The sequence below is a fragment of the Gracilinanus agilis genome, chromosome 2 (assembly GCF_016433145.1).
Source record: "Gracilinanus agilis isolate LMUSP501 chromosome 2, AgileGrace, whole genome shotgun sequence".
NCBI lineage: Eukaryota > Metazoa > Chordata > Mammalia > Didelphimorphia > Didelphidae > Gracilinanus > Gracilinanus agilis.
The window spans coordinates 346,684,706-346,700,018 of NC_058131.1; the positions used below are offsets into that span (position 1 = coordinate 346,684,706).

General features: G+C 43.5%; 1 protein-coding gene across 1 annotated transcript in view; it reads right to left on the bottom strand.

Annotated features, from left to right (window-relative positions):
- Window positions 1-12,558: 12,558 nt before the first annotated feature.
- Window positions 12,559-15,313, bottom strand: part of EPB41L1 (erythrocyte membrane protein band 4.1 like 1) — a 117,616-nt gene continuing 114,861 nt past the window's right edge. Inside the window, exon 22 of the mRNA XM_044664350.1 lies at window positions 12,559-14,174. Coding sequence (XP_044520285.1) covers window positions 14,166-14,174 — 9 coding nt within the window. The 3' untranslated portion in view covers window positions 12,559-14,165. The remainder of the gene's footprint in view (window positions 14,175-15,313) is intronic.

Below are 15,313 nucleotides of genomic sequence, written 5' to 3' on the forward strand. Positions count from 1 at the left end.
TAAGGAAAATTCTAGACTGACCTTGTCTTAGACTGAACAATAAACCTTAAAGTACCCAGTGATCTCAGTTTAGATAGAATTAGTAGATTTAATAAAATCTTAAGTGCCTTTTGTCATAGGAGTTTCTCCCATTGTATCAGAGACCTCTCCCAAAAAATAGTCCAGCCCTTAACTGGAATCATCCCTTCCTTGTATCCATTATTAAGCCAATCAATTGAATCTTCCTGTCCTTTATTCCCCCAAAGGTATATAAGATCCTGTTCTTTAGCTCATTGGAAAATCCCTTTTTGAGATATTTTTTCCCCAGAGACATTGTTCTGAGAGTCCCGGAGCTTTGTGTACTATCTAGTGCTGGATTCTGTTTAGTGGCTGATCAGGTCATGTGTTCCTTGCCTCGATTTTAATCACTGTGTGACTCGAATTGAGTTTACTATTCTCAGGATGAACATTCAGCTCAAAAAGACTAGTTTGTTACCTTTTGTTAACTGGGGACTCCAGGACCAGGTTAAGAGGGAGACTGAAGGACAGAAAGAGCAGTGAACTCCCCTTACCTCACCTGAATTGGGTTGGAAGCATAGATGTTTTGATTTGTAGGTCAAGGCATGGTTGGGGGTGGGGTGGCCCTGACAGGGGAGAGGGGAGGAGCCCGGTGTATATATTGTCTGCTTGCTGCCTAGTGGGTCTGCACTTCTTAGCCCATCACTGAAGTGCTCTCTTTCATGAAGGGAAATAAACAACTGCCTCTTTTTACTCCTACATTCTGACTCCAGGGCTTGTTTATTTGAATGAGTAGGGCACTTGTCATCATTTTTATCTCACTACTTTAGTGGTTCTGTGTTTTTCAAGGTTGACAGCTTCTAGTATTTTGCCATTACAAGAGCTGTTATAAATATTTTTCTACAGATGAGTCCTTTCCCTCTTTCTTTGATCCCCTTGAGATAGTTATTTTCTTGAGGCAATGGCTATGTATGTGACTTTAGGGGCAAGATTCTAAAGGGTTTCCCAAAATATCTAGCCCAACTCACAGCTTCAATAACAATGTATCACTAAGCTTGTTTTCCCTTCAATGATTGTCATTTTTTTTTAATCTTTGTCAAACTGATAGTAATGAATGGGATATAGTCTGTGTTTTTCTCATAAGAAGTGTTAAGAACCTAGATAGAAGTTAGTGGTTTTCCCTCCTTTTAGAACACGCCCTTTTCTAAAAACAAAACTCTAAGCCTGAACCTTTTATCTTTATTTATTTATGATTTAGGGATATTCAGCTATTATACATTGGGGAAAAGCCCCTCCTTCCCACAGTGATCCTATAGCATGCCCTCGGATCATCTCATGAATATAGAAGACACCATTTGGTTAACTCTAGGCTCCAGAGAAGTAGCTGGTGAGTGCCTTATGAGTTGTATAAAATAAGCAGGTATGGATGAGTTGCAAATGCAACATAGAACTTGTTATCTTTCCCCCATGAATCTCACCTCTTTCCCAAACTTCCCTAGAACAATCTAGGGCACTATGATGGTGAACATTTTAATGATGGAGTGTCAGGCCCCATCCCCAGCCCACCCCCCAGACCATGCCTGTCCGCCACCAGAGACTTTGTGCCAGTGGGCCCCTCCACCCCATCAAGTGCCTGGCATACCCCCCTTTTACCCCACACAGAGGAGGGAGAAAGCACTCCCATTGGACTGCTAGGCAGAGGATCAGGTAAAGTGAGGAATGTGTTCATCGAGTGTTGAGGGGGGTGGTGGCCCAAGTGCTCTGCTCCCCTCCAGCTCTGCTGCCTGTGAACTGCCCATCTTACCCCCTGTGTGCTCCCATTGGCTGCTGGGCAGAGGGGTGGGGCATGTGAAACAATGTCATTAGGCATGGTGGAAAGGGGGACGGGAGCAGCTCTGCCTGAATCCCTCTGCCTTTCTAAAAGAACTAGAGTGGGAGAAAGGCAGCCAAGTGCCCATAGAGAGTGCTATGTGTGTCATCTTTGGCACCTGTGCCATAGGTTCGCCATCACTGCCCAAGGTCTTGAGGGGTGAAGTAGTTCTCTGGGGACAAAGAATCTCCACTGGATGGTAATTCACAATCCATCAACTCCCTTATCTTGTAATCTACAACCCAGTAATTCACTTACCTTTTAAAGATGACTACTCTGGTAGGAACAAAAGGTGGGAGGAGGGAAGTGAGAGGAGAGAGCGTTTCTTTGATTGGAAGGCCCCATAAATTGAATCTTTGGACTCATTACTATGACATTCCTTAGGCACCCAAATCTGGGAAATGTTCCTTTCACCAAAGAATAAGCTGCTGTCTTCTGCTTTGGCTTCTGAGCTCTGTATTTGTGAACTTTCTTTCAGTGGTGAGGTTCACTGTCTGCAACCCTGTCCCACACAGTAAGATGGAAACAGAGTGGTTTTCATTTATGTTAATAGTGACTTGGGTCCTGGGTAAGTCACTTAACCCTAAATTGCCTAGCACTTTCTGAGCTTCTGCCTTGGAACGGATACTTAGTATCAATTCTAAGACAGAAAGCAAGAGTTTAAATATATATATAGTGACTTGGAGTATTTTTTCATATAGTTATTAATAATTTAGATTGCTTCCTCTGAGAATTGTCTGTGCAAATCCTCCAAGAATTTATCTGTTGCAGCAGCTGGGTGGCTCAGTGGATGGAGAGCCTACAGAGAGGCTAGCTGTATGACCCTGGGCAAGTCACTAACCCCCCATTGCCTAGCCCTTACCACTCTTCTGCTTTGGAACCAATACAGGTTAAAAAAAAAAAAAAAGGGAATTTATCCATTGTCTAGGTTCAAATGTGGCCTCAAATACTTCCTTAGCTATAAGACCCTGGGCAAGTCACTTAACTCCAATTAATTGCCTAGCCCTTAGCATTTTTTTTTTTTTTTGGCCTTAGAACTAATACAGACAGAAGGTAAGGATATTATTTAAAAAAAAAAAAAAAAAAAAGGATTTATCTGTCGGGGAATGGCTGTCATTCTGGCATATTTGAACCAGATCCTTAGATGAGATCAATTATATCTCACTTTGACTATAAGCAATAATCTCCCAACTGAACTTCCTGCCTCAATTTTCTCTCCTCTTTAATCTACCTTTCACAGGTTATCTGAGAAATTTTCCTAATAAACTACTCCAGTGATATCACACTTCCCCTAAAAAAAGCTCCAGTGGTTTCCTATTGTCTATTGAACAAAATATCAACTTCTCCTTCTGGCATTTAAGACCTTTTAAACTCTGGCTTCAAACTGCCTTTCCAAAACGGTACTTCATTTTCTTTTTCTTTTTTTTTACTTTATGGCTCATACTGCTCTTTCAGTAGGCCAGCTAGGCGGGACGGTGGCTAGAGCACTAGATCTGGAGTCAGGAAAACCTAAATTTAAATCCAGCCTCAGACACTAGTTGTGTGACCGTGGGCAAGTCACTCAACCTCTGTCTGCCTCAGTTTCCTCCTTTATAAAACCACGATAATAATGGCCCTTACCTCCTAGGGCTTTTCTAAGGATAAAATAACATATATACATTTTGCAAACCTTAAGGCGCTGTATGAATGCTAGCTATTATTATCTCTTGGCCTTTGGTAATATTTATTCCTCTAGCTAGAAAAACATCTATCAAGTCCTTACTATGTGCACTGTGCTAAATGCTTGGGATACAAACCCAAGAAATAATAAGGTTCTTATTCTCAAGGACCTTCCGTTCTCATGGAGAAGGACAACAGATGAAAAGTGGGGGGTGGTGGAAAGTGGGGAGCTGTGAATGAAGCGGTGTGGGGGAGGGGAACTGCAGGGAGGTGGGTAGGTGGAAGCAACCTGAGAGGGAGCCAGGAGGGGAGTTAGTAGCATGGCTGGGGCTCTGGATGAAATGGAGATCCTGGGCAAGAACTCAGCAATCATCAAGTTGGTCTCAGGGTAGAATCAATCACCCTGATGTAGGGCAAGGCAAGGTGTGCAACTGGTTTGGGGCAGAGTGAGCTAGAAGAGAATAAACCCTCCAACCTGGCATGATCCCCCCAGCCCAACACCCCATCTCTGTTTAAACTCCTCCCTTCCTTCCTTCAGATTGTTCTTGTTCAGTCATTTCAGTCGTCTCTGACTTTACTCAACCCCTTTTGGGGTTTTCTTGGCAAAGATACTAGGATGGTTTGCCGTTTCCTTCTCCCCTTCAATTTCCGGATGAGGAAACCGAGACCTACAAGATTAAATGACTTGCCCAGGGTCACACAGCTAGTTAAGTGACAGAGGCCAGATTTAAACAAAGGTCCTTCCCATCTCCAGGCCTGGCATTCCATTCACTGTGCTACCTAGCTGCCCCACTTCCTTCAGAACCCAACTCAATGCCACTTCCATGGCAAAGCCTTCTCTGACTGAGAGTGCTCTCTAGCTGATTGTTTCTCCTAGCACTTAGCCTAGACTTCTTTTCCTGGATCTCTCCTTTGCACTTATCTCTATGTTTCAATCATATTTATTGGTATACTTGTTTCCTTCCTCTTCATCCTGAATTAGTTGTGAGTTCTTTGGCAGCAGTCCGCAATAAATATTTGCCCATCTCATGGCCATAACAGTGCCCTTATGCATATAATATTTATTGTTTTTAAACTCTTACCTTCCGTCTTGGAATCAATAAAGTGTATTAGTTCTAAGGCAGAAGAGTGGTAAGGGCTAGGCAATGGGGGTTAAGTGACTTGCCCAGGGTCACACAGCTGGGAAGTGTCTGAGACCAGATTTGAACCCAGGGCCTCCTGTCTCTAGAACTGGCTCTCATTACACTGAGCCATCCAGCTGCCCTTGTACATAGTATTTAATAACTCTTTGTTGAATGAATGAATGAATAAACAAATGATCTATGAGAAGGAAGGAAGAAAGGAAGGAAGGAAGAAAGAAAGAAAAGAAGGAAGAAAGAAAGAAAGGAAGGAAGAAAGAAAGAAAGGAGAAACTTCAAAGATTTTAGAATTCTGATCAATGACCTCAGAGGACCTATGATGAAGCATGTTCCCCATCTTCTGCAAAAAAGGTGATGATGAATTCATGGCCAGTGCAAAAATTTGATTTTCTTAATTATGCATATTTGTTATAAAGGTTTTGTATCTTTTTCCTCTTTTTTCTAATGGGGGTCTGGGAAGGAAAGAGAATTGCTTTTTAATTGAAAAAAAAATGAATGAAAAAAGTTTCTATGCTTGACTCAGAGGTTTCAGTGTTAGGCATATATTCTGAGGAGGTTAGTGACAAAAACAAAGACCTGATATGTACCCAAATATTCATAGTTGTACTTTTTGTTTGTAAAAGCTGAAAACAAAGAAGATGCCCATCAATATGGGAAAGGCTAAACAATTTGTGGTACACAAATGTAAAAGAATTATTATTTTTTTAAACTCTTACCTTCCATCTTGGAGTCAATACTGTGTATTGGCTCCAAGGCAGAAGAGTGGTAAGGGTAGGCAATGGGGGTCAAGTGACTTGCCCAGGGTCACACAGCTGGGAAGTGTCTGAGGCCAGATTTGAACCCAGGACCTCCTGTCTCTAGGCTTGCCTCTCAATCCACTGAGCTACCCAGCTGCCCCCTAAAAGAATTATTTTGCTGGAACAAATGATGAATATAGACAAGGACAGGAAAAGCTATATGAACTGACACAAAGCAAAGCAAGCAAAACCAGGAAAACAATATACACATTAACCATGACAATGATCGACAATAATAAAACAATTGAAAGCGAATGCTATGAAATCATAATGACCAAGCTTGATTCCAAGGAAGTGATATGAGAAGGCACTTCCCCACCCTCTCTCTTGCCCCACTTCTTTGTAGAGCTATTATTAGAAGTAGTGGAATTGGGGGCAGTTAGGTGGCTCATTGGACAGAGTGCCAGGTCTAGAGTTAAGAGGACTGGATTCAAATCTGGCTTCAGATACTTCTTAACTATGTGACCTGGGCACTTAAGTCACTTAACCCCATTTGCCTAGCCTTTGCCCTTCTGCCTTAGTTGTCACTAGGACAAAAATTAAGAGTTTTTTTAAAGTAGTATAATTATATAGAGGGTTGGGAAGTGATTCAGCAGTGCCCAGCCTGGAGTCAAGAAAACTCATCTTCTGAATTCAAATCTGGTCTCAGACACTTATTAGCTCTGTGACTCTGGGCAACACTCACAAGCAACATTCTGCTTGCCTCAGTTTCCTCATCTATAAAATGAGTTGGAGAAGGAAGTGGCAAACCATTCCCAGTATCTTTGCCAAGAAAACCCCAAAAGGGGTCACCAAGAGTTGGCCAGGACTAAAAAGCGACTAGACAAACAATTATTTAGAACTATTGTCAAACCTTTCCAGGATACTGCTTGGGCTACCTTACCTCTCTCCTCTTTTTTTTTTTTTACTTTTTTGTTATAGGGATGGGTCTTTTGGGTAGGCAGGGGGAAATACATTGGAAAATGTGAGCAAGGTACAAACAAAAGTTATCAATAAAAATCATAAAATAATTACACGGTCTTAGCCGATCCCCGTAAAGATCACACTCGTTCCTTGGGCTTTATCAGGATGATGCTCTAACCACTGATAGACTCCATCAGAGCCAAGGCAGCATGGAGAAAGAGCTTAGGCGCTGGAGGTAGCAGAGCTGGACTCGAAGCTCACCTTTGGGGCTTACAAGTTGTGTGAGTAAGTCACTTAACTTCTCTAGGCCTCAGTTTCCTCATCTGAAAAATGAAGTACCTCCCAGCTTGAGATCTAGGATCTTACAAGGGTAAGCCCTGATAGGGTTTAGCAGGAAATGTGGAAAGCCAGCCACCAGGAACAGTGAGTGGATCAGGACTTGAACAAGGAATCCCCTCCTTTCCCTGTTTCTGTGTCCGTGAACAGGATGGGATGAATATGTAGTTGAACCCAATGCTCTCCAAAGAATGGGTGGTTCTGATTAACTCAGCTGTCCAGGGGTCAACTCTACACTGGGTATTCAAAAACCTTTTCCCAGATGTCTGAAGTCACTTTTGTGCCTTGGAAAGACAGAAATGTCAAGTGTTCCTGGCAGTAGCCTCAAGGTTGTCACTCCAAACATTCATTCTCTTTGTCCGGGTCTGGTGAATGGAAAGAGGTACGGGGCAATGGGCTGAAGTGGTACCAGATCTAGGACATGCCCTTTTCACTTCTTTCTCCTCAAAATGGAGCACAGAACAATGTCAGCTATGTGAGAAATTCCAAATAAGGAGTTCTAGTTAATCATCATCGTCATCCAGGGGCAGGGGCAGAAGGAATAGATTGTTGGACTTAAAAGGCAGGATTCCTAGACCCAATTTCAAGTTCTGCCTCACAGGCTTACTAACCAGGGGAGGCTGGGCAAATCCCTTAACCTTTTTGATGCTCAATTCCCTCATCTGTAAAATAGGAATGAGGGGCAGCTGGGTGGCTCAGAGAGAGCCAGGCCTAGAGATGAGAGGTCCTGGGTTCAAATCTGGCTTCAGACACTTCCCAGCTGGGTGACCCTGGACAAGTCACTTAACCCCCCACTGCCTAGCCCTTACCGCTCTTCTGCCTTGGAGCCAATACACAGTATTCATTCTAAGACAGAAGGTAAGAGTTTAAAAAAAAAAATGAGAATGATGAAAGCCTCAGACAGTTGTTGTGAGGATCCAATAACATAATGTATGTATGTATTTTTGTTAACCTTAAAGTTTATATAAATCCAAGTGCTTATATTTATAGACCTATAGGTGGAATGGACATCAAAGGCCAACTACTCCAATTCTTTCACTTTTATAGAGGAACAAAATTGGTATTATCATTATTGTTATTGTTACTATTTCTATTAACATGAGAATTTCTGGGTCTCAGGCTCTCTATTTGAAAAGGCCAAGTGATGTTAACAATTGGCAGTAGTGTGACCAGCAGCAAGTCCCTTCCTTCCTCTAAGCCCTCACTTTCCTCATCTGTAAAATGGGAATAATGTTTAACAACCTTCATAGGGCAGTTGTGAGCAAAACACATGGCAAATCTAAAAGCCACATAGAAATAGGAGTTATTGGAATAGGAAGACACTAGCTTTGAGCAGTCATTTCCCTGGCCAAATATTCCCTTACTGGGAAGATAACAGAGAACTTCCCCTAGAATCAGGCGGCACTCACAGAGTCACCCCTGGGACCAGAAATGGGAATATATAATCCCTAAATCTCCTGGGAGAGTCACGGAATTGGTCAGAGCTGGAAGAGATCTTTGCTATCTTCTAGTGCAAAGGAGTCTTGTTTTTCCTTTCTTTCTTTTTTCTTTTTTAGTTTTTTATTTTAATTTTAATTTTATTTATTTTTAAACCCTTAACTTCTGTGTTTTGGCTTCTAGGTGGAAGAGTGGTAAGGGTGGGCAATGGGGGTCAAGTGACTTGCCCAGGGTCACACAGCTGGGAAGTGTCTGAGGCCGGGTTTGAACCTAGGACCTCCCATCTCTAGGCCTGGCTCTCAATCCACTGAGCTACCCAGCTGCCCTCTATTTTTTCTTTTTTAAAGGGGAGAAAAGGAAGAGAGAAAAGAGGACAAAGGGATGGAAAGGGGAGAGAAGGAAAAAGGAGGGAAAAGAGGGAAATGAAAGAGTCACAAGGGATTCTTAACTTCTTTTGTATTACAAACCCTTTTGGAAGCCTATGGACCCCTTCTCAGTATAACTTTTTCTTTTAAAACCCTCACCTTCCATATTAGAATCAATACTGTGTATTGGTTCCAAGGCAAAAGAGAGTGTTAAGGGCTAAGCAATGGGGTTAAGTGATTTGCCCAAGGTCATCCAGCTAGGAAGTATCTGAGGCCAGATTTGAACCCAGGACCTCCTGTCTCTAGGTCTGGCTCTCAATCCACTGAGCCACCCAACTGCCCCTCTCAGAATAACATTTAAAAAAAAAAAAAACGCATGCCTCCTAGTATCAGTCCTAAGGCAGAAGAGTGACAAGGGCTAAGCAATTGGGGTTAAGTGACTTGCCCAGGGTCATATAGCTATAAGTGTCTGAGGTCACATTTGAACCCAGGTCCTCCTGACTTCAGACCTGGTAATTTATCCACTGTGTTACCTTGCTGCCTCCTCAAAATAACATTTTAAAATACATAAAATAAACTACATAGGATTATAAAGGTAGCCAACTTCAGGCTAAGTATCCTTGATCTCAGGCAGTGGTGAACCTTTTAGAGATAGAGTGCTGAGCCCCACCCACACCCAGATTGAGTGCCATGCCCCACCTCCTACCCCACACAAGGGAGGAAGAATCTCCCATTGGGCTGCTAGGCAGAGAGGAGGGTGAAGTAAGGAATGTCCTCAGTGAGTGTAGAAAGGAGGGAAGTGGCACTCTGCTCCCCTCCAGCTCTGCCGGTGAGCCACCCACCTTACCCCCTGTGTACTCCCATTGGCTGCTGGGCAGAGGGGTGGGGGATGTGAAACAATGTCATTAGGCATGGTGGAAAGGGGGAGGGAAAGGCCAAGTCCCTTTGCCTTTCTAGTAATGAAATGGGGGGTAGGGTGGCTGCATGCCCACAGAGAATGCTTTGCGTGCCATCTTTGGCACCTATGCCATAGGTTTGTTATCACCGACCTAAGGTAAATGCTATAATTTTACAAAAGAAGGAAGATTCAAACCCAACTCTTCTTCCTCCAAACCTCATGTATACTCTACTATAACATGCTACCCTCCTCTTCTGGGGAATTCTTCCTATAGTTCTACTTAGGGAAAACAGTTTTCAGAAGTTCAGCAGACTAGGCATGTTAACCCACCTGAGGACCAAAGGTAAATAAACAAACAATAACTATAAATTATACAGCAATTTAAGGGTTTGCAAAATGCCCTATACTTATTTTATTTTCAAAACAACTCCCCTAGAAGATAGGTGCTAGTATTATTTCCTTTTGGCAGATAAGGAAACTGAGGCTGAAGGAGATTAAATGACTTGCTCAAGATCACAATCACACAGCCAGTAAATATCCAAGGTTAGTTTCAACTCTAGCACTCCATCTACACACTGTCCCAATATGGCTGCCTCTAAGTAGATTTAATTTTTTTAGATCAAGAAACAAATGTCAACTTTGCAGAACCAAATGCATAATGCCTGATAAATATTTATTCAATGAATGAATGCATTAAACCCAAATTTTAAAAAAGCTTACATTGGATGAATTGTTTAAAATTTAAATTTTAACATATATTTAATGTGACATTTTCTAGGAATGAGATTGTCTACCAGGGTGATTTCCCAGGTTGATGAAGTCTCACCCTCTTAAGTTATTTTCAGTTATTCTATTCAGTGATCTGACTGGGCCTATTTGGACCTACACTTATTGGTACCAGATATCGGGCTCAGGGGGTTTTCGTGTTTGTCTTCTGGTTTTCACCTACCTGACAATGCCTGATTGAAGCAGTGCTTGTAGGCTGGAAAACCATAAAAAACAGGCTTTATAGAATTACATGCAAAATAAAAATAAATAGGCATAGAGAGAGGTAGGTATATCTCTTCATTCTCTCCCTTCCCCCAACTCCTACCCCGCCACTGGGGAATGAACCTTCCTCGGTTCATGGACTTAATAACATATAGCTGGAAAGCTCAGGGGCTTTTTTGCCTCCTGTTCTGCTAGACAGTTGGGGTCCAAATAAGGAAGGAAACCTCTAGATAAGTCCTTTAAATCCAGCTGGTAACCTAACACTGGCTGCCAGTGTGTTTGCAGGCCTCTGGTAGGCAGGGGGCGTTAGTAACACCTCCCCACAGGGACTTCTCATCTCTTGCAAGGCTGCTGGAGACACTGCTTGCCGATTGTTAATCCAGATGCATACCCTGTTTGCACCCTTGAAGTCACAGAGGAGGCGGTGGGGCCACATCTGGTTCAGAATCAAACACATTTATTTCACTTTTATTGAGTACAAGAACAGAGAGCACACACGCATACAGCACGGAGCACTGGGGGGAGGGGGGGAGTCGGGGCATTAGGGGGCACAAGGGAGCAGGGGTTAGCGAGGGAACAAGAAGGAGGCTGTTGAAGTCAGCTGGTCAAAGGTGCTTCTGAAAAAATAATTTATTTATAGTGTCGTTGTTCATGCAATTGCAGGCCAGTCTTGGAATGTGCTTGCAGGATTCAGTATTTTTAACAGGCACTGACTCTTCCCACACCCTCAGCCCGAAGGGATCCAGAGAAAGAAAACTGAAGGCTTCACAGAATCTTAGAACTGGAAGAGTCTCAGGAGGTCACCAGGTCCAGATCCCCTCCCCATTTTCACGGATGAGGATGTGAGGCTCAGAGAAGTTATTTGCCCAATGTGACACAGTGAATTGGTGGCAAAAAACCAAGATGACCCCAGGTTTCCTGACCCTTGGACTACTCCCTTGCCCTCTAAGAAAGAAGAGGAACAAAAGAGAAGTGGAGGAGGGAGAGAGAGCCTATGCCTAATGTTTTCCATGCAAAGGATGGGTGGCTAAGAGCCAATGGCTTTATTTTGCAGCTTCCCTGCCTCTGAAAGACTTGCTCTCCCTTGGTTCTCACCTCTCTAGAGAAGAAAAGGATGGGACTGTCTGGAGGATTCCTGGAGTTCCCCAGTGAATGGACTCATCCTTGAACTCTTGGTGATCATATGGATCCTTGACCCCCTCCAGAAAGAGTAATCGATGAACACTCACACAGGAGATATAGGGCCTGTGGGAGCCATTAGAACCTGAGGCAGGTAGCTTGGGCCAAGGCCATTTCTTGGGAATGGAGGGCTAGAGCCCAGAAGGACTCCTTCACAATTATCTGTGAAGTCTACAGGTCCCGTATAGCACATTAATCTCTTGTCTTGGGGATAGAGTAGTGGAATAGCCTTGGCATCTAGAATAAACTAGGAAAGGGAGCACACCCAGCACCGCTTGGCTAGAGTTGGGGTTAGGGGAGATTTACTCAGATCTGGATGATCCCAAAGCCACAACACTGACCCATCTCTTGCACTATCCCTATTTGTCAGAGAGGAGGAAGAAAATATTCCTGCTCAGGTCAAGGTTAAAACTTGCTGGCCTCTGAGACTTTCTCTAGTTCTGAGATTCTGTGAAGAAGCGGGATAAATGGGATTTAAATGTGTTTGGGGAATGGAGTGAGGGGAGATGTTTAAAGTGCAGTGGGGGCATTTCTTTCCTAATGCCCTACCCTGTGGCAACCCACTTGGAGGGGGTCACCCAGTCCTAGCCCTAACTCCACTGGGTCTTAGCCAGTAACCAATGGAAAGCCTAGACACCAGATATGGCGAAGAAATGGCCCAGAAGGACTGCAGCTCTTTTTCAAAGGCTCTTTGTGGACCTTCTAAGGGTCTCTGTTCTCAGAGTTCAGATGCAGAGAGAAGAGAAAGAGGACCAGAATCTTTTCCATAAAGCCAGCATCCCAGGTCTTTTTATTCCCAGCTGGGATCATAATAATTTTCAGAGCCTGGAGGGAAGTAAAAGATTTAGTCCAACTCCCTCATTTTACAGATGAGAAAACTAAGGCCCAAAGAAGTTAAATAAATTGTCCAAGGTCACTGGGTCACATTTGGGCATTGGGAACAAGAGTTTGAGAGTCCTCTATGATCCATGACAATTCTTGTCCCGGGTCTGGGTCCCCACACCTTGTTGCCACTCTGGCTCTTCCTTTGGCACATCAAGAGGAAGGTAACTAGGAATTTTGGGAAGACTGGAAGGTAGAGCGGCAAGCTCCACCAAGCTCTTAGAATCAGGGCCAAACATCAGCCACAAATGTGGTCAGGGAGGAAAGGGTGTGTGGCTGTAAAAAAGGGGTTCAGACCCTAGCCTAGACCTTAGAGAAGAAGCCTGAGGTCCCAGGCCAGCCGAGTGAACCCCAAGTTCTCTTCCTCCATTCCCAAAGTAAAAACTGGGCCTCTCCAGAATTCAGCTAGGCTGGTAGGGGGGAGCAGGGGGATGAGATGGGGACAGAGAATGGTGAGGCCTCTTTAACTGGCACATTCAGGACAATGGCTCTGCTGCTTTCTTGCCAAACCCTTGCTCCTCTACCACCCCAGGACCTGCCCCTCACTACCCACCAACCCACCAAAGACGAACACCACACATTGTTTCACGACACCAATCCCTTCAGCCACCATGACAAAACCTGCACATAGACTCTAGGCCTCCTGGGGTGAGATTTCAGTGTGATCTAAGAACCTCAGAATACATCAACCAAATAATTATAATCAAATAATTATAATTTAAAAACTTCAGCATCATACTTACCAGCACTGTTTATTTTAATATTTTTCCCTGTTATATATAATATACATAACTTAAAAGCACATCCGTATGAATCCCCCCCACCCAACCCATAGGCTGCACCATTGTAGTGAGAAGCCACAGACACACAACGTCCACTTTTCCTCTCTTGGGATTTTTCTCTCCAGGATTCTTTGCTTCAGATGATGAGTCGCCTACAATTCCCTGGGCAGCCCTGGGTGGAACACGGGAGGTGAGGGGGCGACAGAGAGTAGAGAGGAGGAGAATGGGGCAACAGTGGGGAGAGAGAATACGACAAGACTAGCATGAGCTGGGGGAGGGAGGAGAGAGGGGTATGAATACTAGCCACTGGGCCCAGTGTTGGGCCCAGAGGGAAAGAACTCCTTCCTTTTGTCGTGGGGATCTTCTTTCCTTCCTTCAAGCACTCTTCTTATGGGAGCTTCTACGATGCTTGCTTTGTTGCAAAGCATTTCCCCTCAATCGCGTGGATGATGGAAAAGGAGTGGATCACACACGAGTCCTCTTGAGATGGGACACGCAGAGCCTGTGGCCTGCTGTGCAGCTGCGATGTGATGAGGGGTCTGGCTTTTATTTTTATTTATCATGGTAGTACTTTTTTCTTCTTTTTCTTTTTTTTTTTTTCCTTAAAAATCCCATCTGTTTTTTTAAATTTGTCTGCAAAGGCGAATGCAGGTGGTTGGTTGGTTTGCTTTAGCCGTTGCTTTGATTTCTTTCCCCCCAACTTCCGTAACAGTGCAAGGCTATGTTCTGTTTGCTGTGTGTATATATATATATATATATCCTTATATATATGTCTATACATATATATGCTCTCCCCTTGTAGTCTCTCAGCAGGGACGGAACATTGCAGCTGGGTTGTCTGTGTCTAGTTGCGGAATCCAGTGTGAAGGCCCTCTCCTCAACTGCCCTCCAAGTTGGTTTGAATAGAGATGCCAACTTCTTTTCACAAGGGTCAAGATTCCTGGGGGTCCAGTGGGAGGGGAAAGAGAAGAGAGACAGGAGAAAGAAAGAAAGAAAGAAAGAAAGAAAGAAAGAAAGAAAGAAAGAAAGAAAGAAAGAAAGAAAGAAAGAAAGAAAGAAAGAAAGAAAGAAAGAAAGAGGAAAAGGACAACATTAGTTAATGGTTTCTGGTTATTTTCTCACCACCTTCCCAACTCAGACCTTATCCTTCTTGACTAAGCAAAGGCAGCCCAGTGGCTCGTATGCTCACTTGGTGACCTTTCCCCCCAGTTTCACAGAGAAGCATCATACTGGTTCTTGTAATGCCTTCTTTGGTGGTCTGGTGAAGCTACTGGACCCCTTCTCAGAATCATGTTTCCAGGAAGGGGAAGAGAATAAACATTTCTATAGTGTCTTTTATAGGCTAGGCATTGCCCTAAGTATTTTTACAAATATCATTTCATTTGATCCTCACAACCTCCCATAGACATAGGTGCTAGCTATGATTATCCCCATTTATACAGTTGAGGAAATTGAGACAAACAGGGTTATGTGACTTGCCTAGAGTCACACAGCTAGTAAATATTTGAGGTCAGATTTGAACTCAGGTCTTCCTTATTCCAGGCCTGTACTCTATCCACTGTATCACCAGTTGTTTTTAAATGCAGAGAATACAGTACAGAGGATTATGAAAGAAGTCAATTATATTGAAAAATAGTTATAAAAGGGACAGTTAGATGGCTCCGTGGATTGAGAGCAAGGCCTACGGTCAGGAGGTCCTGGGTTCAAATTTGACTTCAGATACTTCCTAGCTGTGTGACCCTGGGCAAGTCACTTATTCCCAATTTTCTAGCCCTTTCTACTCTTCTGCCTTGAAATTGATTCTTTTTTTTTTTTTTTTAATTAAAACCCTTACCTTACGTCTTGGAATCAGTACTAAGTATTGGTTCTAAGGCAGAAGAGTGGTAAGGGTTAGGCAATGGGGGTCAAGTGACTTGCACAGGGTCACATAACTGATAAGTGTCTGAGGCCAGGTTTGAACCTAGGACCTCCTGCCTCTAGGCCTGGCTCTCAATCCACTGAGCTACCCAGCTGCCCCTTGAATTTGATTCTAAGAAGGTAAGAGTTTAAAAAAAAAAAAGAAACACAATTATGAGAATA